Below are 11534 nucleotides of genomic sequence, written 5' to 3' on the forward strand. Positions count from 1 at the left end.
CATCAGAATTAGGATATTTAAATTGCGTGGTGCAATAAAAATTCCAACTAAACAATATCAAACACAATATTAATCATAATTCGCAAGTCAAGATTTATCCTTGGAGATTAAAGAAACCTTATTTAAGTAAGTTTTTAATCTCCCTTTTCCGCAGCGCTGATTATGAGAAATCCCATCTGCCCAAAATTAAAAAAAGAAGCCGACACATCTCCTATACATAAAAATAAATACAAATTCGTTCCTATTTAAATTAGTTTAATAAGTTTATGAGCAGATTCTCTGACTGTAGCTGAACAATATCATCGTTTTATTCTGCTCTGTGTCTTTCAATTCGTTAAGTTCAAGAAATCGCGGTGTTGATGTTAGAGCAGCCTCCCTCCAAATCAGTTCAAGCTGTCTCCTCCTCAAACAGTTTTCCTTTTTTCTGTTTGAGATCTGCAACTCTTGCAGCATTCAATTTCTCTAAAAGTTTCCCCAATTCTGCTTCTGGTAGTGTTTTTTCTTTATCATCTCTTCATTTTTTATGATGTTTCTCGATAAAGATTCGATTTTTATCTCTAGAGCTAGAGTTTTCTCCAGTAGATGGAAAAGCATGTGAAGATTTCTTTTTTGGTTTTTGATTTCTTGTGTGGGGGAAGGTGAGAAATTTTGTGTGATCATTTGTGGGATGGTTGTTGTTTACTTGCTACTTACTACCCTCTTATGCTCAACAATGAGAAAATGGGACACTTTTTTTTAGCTTTCTGTTTTTATCTGTCTCATACCGAAGTGATTTTGCTATTTTTGTGGTAGGTAGTTATTGTATAATTACAGCAGACTTTTCATTAATGAGTGTGTATTTGATTATCTAGGGCCCTCTTGTTTTGTCTTTTAAAGAAATTCAAATTTCTGATCTAATGTGCTTGAGAAGGCAGGCTATCATTGAATTTGCAGTTGTCAAATTTGGTTTCAGTCTGACTATTCAAGGCATGAAAAAGCAAGCTTTACTATGTCAAACTGATTATATGATTTGTACTTATTCTTATGGTTATTTTATTCGATTCTTTGTAATTTTGTGCTCTTTCTTACCAGGAAAAATCAAGAAAATTATTTTGTTAGTTGCTAAAACTTAGTTGGTGATTCCTTGCTTTCTTGTGGGATATGTGAAAATATGGAAGGGGAAGGCCGTATCTCGGATTACAGAAGCCGGTTGGACAAGACACTGACATCACCTGAACTTATGAATGAAGAAATGGTTCATATCCTTGTGAAGAATCAAATTTTACAGACGATGGATTCTCAGTCAGGAGGTTTGTTTGTCTTGATTCTAACTAATTTCCTCATATTGCAAATATGTTTTAACTTTTAAGTGAGTTTTTATGCTTTAGATATGCTGTTACATTTGCAGTTTGTGCTTTGCAGAATACACTGACTGTGCGATTGAAAGGAGAAGCAATGAAGTGTTTAAGTTCCTCTGTGAGCTAAGGAGTGCTTCCACAAACGATTCAAACAACAAATGGAAAGTATGAAATCATTATTGGCATCAGTTTTTCTCATTCAGTTGCATCTTATTCTCCCACAACATACACTTCACATTTTAAGAATAAATCATTGTCGTGTAATGCGTATAACCATTGTGCTTTCGAACATTTTCTTGCTTTTGAGTTTTGACTCCCAACAAACATCATGAGTTTGATATAGAATACTTGCTGTTATGCACAACTGGGGAATCATCTTTGATAGTCTTGTTTCGTTCTCTGTGCTTTAAACTTATTATCAAGTCATTTGTTCAATCATGGGATGATGTACAAGCTGTAATGCCAAATTTCCAGGTAAAACAAGACACTGAGGAATTACGAGTTATGTATCGTGAAGGACCAGAGGGAACCCCCTTCCATACACTACTTGCTGAGGGCTATGTGGATGGGCCAGTTGATGTTTGTAAGCTTGCTCATAAGCTCCCTTCTAATAATTTGTGATTTTCACTACAAACTGAAACTAGTCGAGGAGATTATATACTTGTCCATACTTACTCTGAACAGCTTTCTTTGTATGTAACAGGTCTGTGCATTTCGTCAGACGCTGACCTTTACAAAAAATGGTAAGAGAAAAAAATGACTGTGTTACTTCATTTTTGTGAAGCATTCTTGATTTCTTGTGATATGATTCTCACATCGGTTCCACATGAAAGTGTGGAATGACATACATTAGATAGTAATAGGGTTTGTAATGTTGTTCGCGATACTTTAGTACTCAATCAATATACTCTGCAGCTAAGTTAACTTCATGATATCCGCTCCAGAATGCTTTAGAAAAGAGAAAATTACTTGAAAACGATCCTCTGCTTGTTAATTGACATAAATCTTTCACTCTACCAGGTGGCCTCAAATCACAGTTCCTACTTTCAAAGTTGCTGTATCGCATCGTGTCCAGAGAGTTATAGATGGCGAGCAGACAGCAATAGTGAGGTATGCGCTACAGCAAACTCAAATCTCGATCTTATTATGCCACATTTCAGATATTGACATGTATGTAAATATTTGGAAGAAAGGATGAAGCTTTCATGGCCAATGTCAGGCAGAGAAGTTATAGTACATTATTTTACATTTGAGTACTTCAAAGACGGCCTTGTCGTGGTGATTCTTAACTCGGTAATTTACAATATTTGTCTCTTGCTCCTACTGAATGAAACATGCTTCTTTGTCGAATAAAATATGATGAAATGCTTCTCAGATCTCTGACTCGGAGACCATCGACAGAAGCACCCATGGTTTCACCAGAGATGGAATGCCAGATTCAGAGGGTGCCGTGAGAATGGATCTCTACGGAGGATTTGCTCTAAAAAAAATCACTGCTGATAGAAGCTTCTTTAGGTAAGTATAATGATGTCTCTTTCTTCTTTTGCCTAATGATGGAAGGATCAAGTCCTGTAGCTCCTAGTTACAGTGCTTTCAAAACTGTGCAGAACGATAGCGAATCTTGATATGAAGCTCGACTTTGTCCCTCCTGCATTCATCAATTTTGTCGCCAGACAGCTTGTAGGCAGCGGTTTCAAGCTCTATAAAAAGGTTATTTTGAAACTTCTTCACAGGTTAATGGAATTGAATCCTATCCTTTGCTTGCTGCCTAATTTTTCCAAGTCTTACAATAACTGCAGCAAGTTGCTTCTGCGCAAGGCAACATAGAAGTTCAGGAGGCTTTGAAAGATCCTCTCTATGCTCGTGTACGTGAGGCTCTCTATAAAGAAGACTTGTCTCTTGCTTCGCCTATCTTGGAGAGCACACACACCAATCTTGAACAACAAAACAGTGAATCATTCCAAGACAACAACTCCACTAAGGAAGATAAAACTTTTGATGAACACCCCATGGATCCCAACGCCACGGGTGCAGACGCAAGAGACAACAAAGTTCTCAATGAAATCGAGGAGTTCAAGGGAAAAAGCTCGGAACTTCTTGATAGTTTAGCTGAGGAGAGCACAGTAGTGGTTAGGACAGACTTGATGGAAGTTAGCAAGACTGAGGATCCAAACAAAGTTCTCAATGAAATCAAGGAGTTTGAGGAGAGAGGATTAGAACTGCGTGATAAAGTAGCCGAGGAGATCACGGTAGAGGTTAGGACAGACACAATGGAAGTTAGCGCGGCTGAGGTGGAACAAGGCCATGAAATAACGGAACATTTTACATGTAATGTACAAACTAAGGTTAACATCAGCCCTGAGGTTCAAAGAGCTTTAGGAACACTGGAAAAGGCCATTTCCATATTCCGGGAGTACAACAGTAGCCCTGTTCATGTCCTCAACAATGGAGATATGCTGAGCTCGGAGAATGATGCTGCGACAGAATCTATTTCGTGGGAAGCTGACGAAATAAGGAAAAGGAATCAAGCTTGCGTCGAATCATCAAAACAAAGATCAGCACAAGTAGCTGTCCAAACTGCCAGAAGCAGCTCTGACAACCATAATTCAAGGTATCTTTTTGCGATTGTTTGCCACTACTTATATAACGTGAGGTGATTTTTGACATGAAAATCGGTTATCTCAGTCGGTCCAACTCCAGCACGAGGGAAACAAACCAGAGCAAGATTGCACCGGATGAAGATGGCACGAGGCTGTCTCACCATCAGAGAAACGTGTCAATAGAATCCGAGAGTGCAAAAGGAGATAATCTGGTGAGTGCAGAAGCAAACAGAATGAAAGGAGGGAAGAATAAGAAGTCGAGGTTTTGTTGCTTAAATTTCGGTTCTTGATAGCTAGTGAACTACTGCAGGAGTTACGAAAACTCGAGCTCTTATAGGTTTATGTACATTGTTGGCTTTCGATTTTTTCTGCAGCTACAGCATTTTCACAAGAATAGTGAGACTAGGGAAGAAGCTTTGGCTGTTTCATTCAAGATTGTGTAATTTTATGTTTAGTTTAGTTCTGTTTTAAAATCCTAACCTCAGTACGCAGGCAGAAGATAAATAAAGAGAACATTTTTTTTGGTCTATTATCTATGTATTGTAATGGATGTATTTTTATTTATTTTTTTCATTTTCGCTTTGCCAATATAATTTTGTAATCTCAACAATTTTTGGCAAAATTCTTGAAATAAGCATATTTGGAAATGTGACACTTTTATTTAGTTTCCGTTAAGAGCATGTTTGATACACTAGAGCAGAAAAGGAGTGTTTTCTGGTCAAACTCTGGTGTTTGATACTACAAAAAAATATCGCGTTAAGGGCATGTTTGATACACTAGAGCAGAAAAGGAGTGTTTTCTGGTCAAACTCTGGTGTTTGATACTACAGAAAAATATCGCGATGGCCCTTGAAACGGCGCATGGCCCAATGAGGCCCAGGTATCTATACATGTGTACTTCAGTTAACTTTTCACAATAGGAAGAACTTCCCCACGGATTAGCACTAGGACTTCTTAAAAACACCTTCTGCCACGTAACTAGGACTTTCCACCTCACTGTCACATCACTAGGACTTCCACTGCACAATAGTGGACTAGCACTAGGACAAGCACTAGGATATCCCAACAATACAAATTCACATTTTATATGCGGAAATTAATACAGAATTAAAATTTTAACACGAATACGGAGAAAATGCAATCATAATTTTATTAAATTAAAAACATTAAAAAAGTACAATTAAAATAAAAAATACAATTTCAAGAAATTACATTTAAATAAACGTGCACCCCTCCGCGTCCACAACTCTTCAATTAGATCCTGCTGGAGTTGAATATGAGGGCTTCTTGTTGGCGCATGTCGGCATGGGCTTGGAGCCATCCGGTGTCATCATGAGGTATCCCCATTCGTACACTGGCGGTGGCTGGAGGTGTCAAGTGGGCCGGGCCGGCCCAGCCCTGCCCGGGCCCGGTAAAGCCTGGTGAGATTTAGGCCCAGCCCAGCCCAGCCCAGGCCCATGTCTGAAGCGGTCTGGGCCGGGCCTGGGTTTTGGAATAAATGATGGGCCCAGCCCGAGCCCGGGCCCAGTTGGGAAGTGGGCCGGGCTGGGCCGGGCCAAGTTTACTAAATAATGGAAAGACTACTCACGCATTGCATATTTGCATGTACAAATCAATTTTGAAACTATGATATGAATTATGAAGTACTACAATTATCGAACTAAATTATGAGACTAATTACACACATTAAAATTTACACGCTTGAATACATAAATCAGTTTTCCCCTCCAATATTATATAATCTCACTATTCCCACAAAATTAGGAATCATGATATACTAGTATTAATATACTAGTACTATAGTTATGGAAATATTTTTAATACAAATATCTATTAATAACTACTATCAATAATCATGCAAATCAATTAAAGATTAATATCTACAATTATGAAAATCAAATCAAATGTAATTGTAAATCAAATTAATATCCACCAAATTAGGAATCATGATACTACTATAGTTAGGGAAATAATATACATCTAATAATAAATTAAAGATATGCAATCTTTTTACTCATGCATCTATACACGTAATGCAATAAGGTAACATACACGTAAATATCTAATCTAAATCAATCACTATATATATTTATGGAACTATTTTTAATATATAAATCATTACAGTATTAAGTATTGATTTGAATTGATTAAATGAATTCATCTAATAATAAATAAAATAAAAGAATACTGACAGTATATAATGGAACATGCATAAAATAAATATCAAAGAATTAAAAATATATAGTGTAAACCTTATAATTTTCCGGGCCGGGCCTGGGCTCGGGCCGGGCCTGGGTTTGTAAAAAGGCCCAATTGGAGCCCGATTGACCTGCTGAGCCCAGCCCAAGCCCGCTCCATTTCATTAGTGGGCCGGGCCTGGGTCGGCCAAGACCGGGCCTGGACCGGGCTGGGCTGGGTCGGCCCGACCCGTTTGACATCTCTAGCGGTGGCCACCCGTGGCTTAGCCCGGCGGCATCTTCATTGGTCCAATCAGTCAGTTCTGGACCTTCTTGTTCGACGATCATGTTGTGTATGATAATACACGCATACATGATATCTGCAATGCAATCGGGATACCACAAACGGGTTGGACCCTTCACTGCTGCCCATCGAGCCTGGAGCACACCAAATGCCCGCTCCACATCCTTGCGCCCTGACTCCTGTCGGCTCGCAAAGTAGACCTTATTTTCTTCGAACGGACATCTGGTCGTCGTCACAAAGACGGGCCACCTAAGGTATATCTCATTCGCCAAATAGTTGCTCATATGATGTTGGTTGCCATTGGCGACAAAACTGATGGCCGACCAACGCCCTGACACTGCTCGTTGAAAAGAGGCGACGACTGGAGCACGTTGATGTCGTTGTTCGACCCGGCTACCCCAAAATATGCATGCCAAATCCAAAGTCGGTAGTCGGCCACGGCTTCGAGGATCATCGTGGGATTCTTGCCTTTGAAGCCGATCGTGTAGTGCCGATGGGGCAGTTCTTCCACTCTCAATGCATGCAATCTATGCTGCCCAACATTCCCAGAAACCCGTGCTGACTCCCGTGCATAGCCATCAGATCCTGGCAGTCTTGGGGGGTAGGCTTCCGAAGATAGGTCTCCCCGAATATTTGAATGACGCACAGACAAAAATACTTGAGGCAGTCGTGGGCAGTCGTCTCACCGATATGGAGGTACTCGTCGAACATGTCGGCCGCGCCTCCGTAGGCAAGCTACCTGATTGCGGCAGTGCACTTCTGTATAGGCGAGGACCGGGCCTCACACTCGCATCCTCCTTGAACCGGAAGTACTTGTACCGACACGATAAAGCGTTCACGATACGCATGAATAGATCACGGTGCATCCTAAAACGCCGCCGGAAGAAGTTGTCCCCAAACCGCGGCTGCTCAGCGAAATAGTCCTCAAACAATCGTTGGTGTGCAGCGACGTGGTCCCGGGGTACTACAACTCGATGTTGTACCGCCTGCTGGTGCTGCTGCAAGGCCTCCCTCATCAGGCGATTTATCTCAGCCGACGTATAGGCCTGTATCTGTTCGCGGATCTTCCGTGATGCTTCACTATCCCACCCACCCGCACCACTACCACTGCCACCCGCACCTTCCCCGCTACCACTACCACTACCACTAACCATTTCGGGATATCGAGAAATGTAGAGAGTAGAAAAAGAGAAACTCGTTAATACAAGTGGTTCAAATGAAAATAAACCGAAACGAGGCGTATATATAGAGTTTTTATAAAAAAAAATTAAAATGCGGACGTCTGTTCGCTCGTCCGTCGGCCGCTCGCCGCTCGCAAGGTCGCTCATCCGCCGGCTCGTCCACTATTGTGGATGCTCTAAGCCCCCGATACTTTTCTCAACCCAGAAAAGCAATTAGTTCCATACCTACCCTTCATTCTCTCTCTTCCAGATCGAATGAACTTTTGAACTTCGCTTCTCCGTCGGATAAGAAAAATCCAAGTGGTTCTCAACTATAAATTTATCCAGATTGAATATAGTATTATATTTCGCCAGAATTGTTGTCTTTGAATATTTGTTTATTTTTTGTGGAAACTTTGGCAAGTAAGAAGAAGATTGGTAAATTGTCGTTCTTTTTCTTTTTAGGAGCATTTCACAGAAAGATGCCGATTGTCTGCAGTGTGTTGCATAATTAAATGTTTTGGGTTGGGGATTTTTTTGCACGCCCTAATTTTTAATGGTCTTCAGAAATTCAATTGAATCTACTATTGTATAAAATTTCAGATATTTATCATTTTTTTGTGTTCATTCTTGCGATGTTTCTGCTCTATTTTGATTTGGCGGTGTGATTTTTATTTTAATTTGGTTGTGTGATTTTCAATTAGATTTTTATATCGACCAAACGTTTTAGGATCTCTATGATTTTCAATTAGATTTTTCTGAGTTAATTTGCAGATGTGTATTGAATATTGTGCTCATATGTGCAATATTTCGCTTCTCCGTCGGATAAGAAAAATCCAAGTGGTTCTCAACTATAAATTTATCCAGATTGAATATAGTATTATATTTCGCCAGAATTGTTGTCTTTGAATATTTGTTTATTTTTTGTGGAAACTTTGGCAAGTATGAAGAAGATTGGTAAATTGTCGTTCTTTTTCTTTTTAGGAGCATTTCACAGAAAGATGCCGATTGTCTGCAGTGTGTTGCATAATTAAATGTTTTGGGTTGGGGATTTTTTTGCACGCCCTAATTTTTAATGGTCTTCAGAAATTCAATTGAATCTACTATTGTATAAAATTTCAGATATTTATCATTTTTTTGTGTTCATTCTTGCGATGTTTCTGCTCTATTTTGATTTGGCGGTGTGATTTTTATTTTAATTTGGTTGTGTGATTTTCAATTAGATTTTTATATCGACCAAACGTTTTAGGATCTCTATGATTTTCAATTAGATTTTTCTGAGTTAATTTGCAGATGTGTATTGAATATTGTGCTCATATGTGCAATATTGTTTTGCAATTTGATTTGCTTGTTTAGAGCATCTACAGTGGCAATAGGCCAGCCATAGGCCAGCCGCTCTCTCTCCCTGCCACGTCAGCCGCACTCAAAAATCCACCTGCTACATGAAATTTAGGCCAGCCATAGGCCAGGTAAAATAAAAATAATTCAAAAAATACTACATTTACGGAATTAAAATTACGAATAAATTACGGAATTAAATTTACGAAGACATATACGGGAAAATTCATTAATTGTTATTAAAAAAAAGGTACATTCATTTAAAAAAATAAATTATATAATAAAGAAAAAAATACTATTGCCGTGCAGTCTTCCATGCCCACAACTTCCTTCAACTATATCCTTTTTGAGTTCAACATGAAGCATCCACTTGGCGCATGCTCAAGCAAATTTCTCGAGGCGGCCGGCTTCATCAAGAGCAGGTACCTAATGCTCGTACGCTAGGGGTGGCCGTTCCCAGGCTCGGGACTCAGCGCTGACATCGCCATCGGGCTCAACTAGCCGGGCTTGTACGCCTTCGCCTTCGACGATCATGTTGTGCATGATAATGTAGGCGTTATATATTATTTAAACGCATTGACATCCCACAAACGTCAAGGACCTTTAATTGCCGCTCTATCGAGATTGGAGACACCAAATGCGCTGGGCCCACGTCTCATGGGCGGCCGACTCATGTGTTTCCGCAAAGTAGGCCTTCCTGCCATCTGATCGCCTTCACAAAGACGGGCCACCTAGGGTATATCTCATCCGCCAAGTAGTAGCACATATCATGATCGGTTGCCGTTGGCCACAAATGAGACGGCTGGACCGATGCCCTGACACTGCTCGTTGAAGAGGGGCGACGAGTTAAGGACGTTGCGGTCGTTGTTCGACCCGGCTACCCCAAAATACGCAATGCCAGATCCACAGCCGGTAATCAGCTACGGCCTCGAGGATCATCGTGGGATTCTTTCCCTTGTAGCCGATCGTGTAGGACCCCTTCCAGGCGGTCGGGACAGTTCTTCCACTCCCAATGCATACAATCTATACTGCCTAATATCCCGGGGAGCCCATGTTGCTCCCCGTGCATCTACATCAAATTCAGACAATCTTGGGGAGTAGGGCTTCGAAGGTAATGCTTTCACCGAGAAAATGTTTATCACGCCATGATGAGAAAAACTTCGGACATTCCGGAGCGGTTGTCATCTCACCGATGTGGAGGTACTCATCCCACATGTCTGCCGCGCCTCCGTAGGCCAACTGCCTGATTGCCACCGTGCACTTTTGGATAGGGGTGTGGCCGGGTTTGTCAGCCGCATCGTGCCTAAAGCGGAAATAAAGATATCGAGTGTAACATCCCGAATTTAGAACCCTAATTTTAGAGCCCTATAATTAATTGTTGATGACGTGGAGTTGTGAATGCATTTAATGCATGTGATGCTATGGCCGAGTTGAGTCTAGGGTTTGCGTTGAAAGTTTGAAAAGTCAAACTTATTGATTTTATGATGTGGCATGTGACTTATTAAATTGTGTGATTTATGTGGTAAATTAATTGTTTAAGGGTGAGTGAGAATACTAGAGAAAATTTCCATAAATACTTGTCACCCAAATTCTTGAGATTTTCGACCCCCTTGACTTTTGAAGAAGAAATTCTATTTTTCCGGATCTAATTTAATTCTTGGGATATTTATCCAAATTAAATCCAAGACCCAATTATTCCTTATTTTAATGGGAAAAATCGACAACCCCCCCTTATTTAATAGTGATTTTCGAAAATCACCATGTTGGGAAGGAAATAATATTTTGCTTATTTTATTGATTCCTTATTTGATTTCCTTCCATACCTAGAATTTAATTATTCTACCAAATCTTTCCATACCTCAAGAGATCTTGTCATATCCTATTTTAGTTAATATTAAAAAAGCTCATTCCTTATTTAATAGGCTAATACACGCCTAGTTCCATTCTCCAAATTGGAGGATTTTTATTTGTTTATTTATTTTGCTCCGTGATATTTTATTCTACTCCGTAAAATAAACCAAAACAAAATCTTGGCTAATTGAGAGCCATATATTTCGAAAATTACATGCCTTGATACCCTAGTCTATTTTTGTTAATTCTTCTTCCCTACTTCACAATATTTATTTATTTAATTGTGGAGAATGAAATCTTACCAAATATTCTATCCTAATTACCTAAAGATCTTATTGAGCACTATAAATAAGAGGACTCCTAAACCCTAGCCCCCATATTTTCGTCCCCTCTCCCTCTCAACTCTCTTCAATTTTCTTCTACTTTACTCCATTAATCTTGCATCCCTTGAGAAGAAATTGAAGTTTGATCCAAGAATTCTTGAAGAACCAAGTCTTAACCGATTAATCGGTACTCTTGAACCCTCATGCATATTAATTAAGCGAGAGTGGGATAAAAAGGACATAGAAAATATGTATGCATGTGGTGTGTGTGTTATGCGTGTGTGTTATGTGTGTGTGTTGTGTGTTGGTGAAATACTCATGCGCGATATATATTAATGCTAGATCTAGATTTATTATGCGAACGAATTATATATATATATATATAGAACATGTTTATGTTTGACCATATTAAGTTAAGTCGTTAGGAAAAGGGGAAAAAACGTCG

At 39.7% G+C, this 11534-nt stretch overlaps 1 protein-coding gene across 1 annotated transcript; it reads left to right on the forward strand.

Annotated features, from left to right (window-relative positions):
- The first annotated feature begins 359 nt into the window (after positions 1-359).
- On the forward strand, positions 360-4466 carry LOC125207522. The gene is made up of 11 exons (XM_048106902.1): positions 360-489; positions 1158-1289; positions 1402-1502; positions 1812-1920; positions 2041-2080; positions 2358-2447; positions 2531-2630; positions 2713-2852; positions 2945-3047; positions 3137-3948; positions 4023-4466. The coding sequence occupies exons 1-11, from the start codon at positions 360-362 to the stop codon at positions 4225-4227; spliced, it is 1962 nt and encodes a 653-aa protein (XP_047962859.1). The 3' UTR covers positions 4228-4466.
- Positions 4467-11534: the final 7068 nt, after the last annotated feature.

This window comes from Salvia hispanica, chromosome 2 (genome assembly GCF_023119035.1).
Source record: "Salvia hispanica cultivar TCC Black 2014 chromosome 2, UniMelb_Shisp_WGS_1.0, whole genome shotgun sequence".
Classification (NCBI taxonomy): Eukaryota; Viridiplantae; Streptophyta; class Magnoliopsida; order Lamiales; family Lamiaceae; genus Salvia; species Salvia hispanica.

What these genes read in the sequence shown, in the direction of transcription:
- LOC125207522 (XM_048106902.1), top strand. Translation starts at nt 360, where the DNA reads ATGTTAGAGCAGCCTCCCTCCAAATCAGTTCAAGCTGTCTCCTCCTCA. An exon ending in TTTCCCCAATTCTGCTTCTG is followed by an intron (nt 490 to 1,157) that starts GTAGTGTTTTTT and finishes AAAATATGGAAG; the next exon opens with GGGAAGGCCGTATCTCGGAT. An exon ending in ATTCAAACAACAAATGGAAA is followed by an intron (nt 1,503 to 1,811) that starts GTATGAAATCAT and finishes CCAAATTTCCAG; the next exon opens with GTAAAACAAGACACTGAGGA.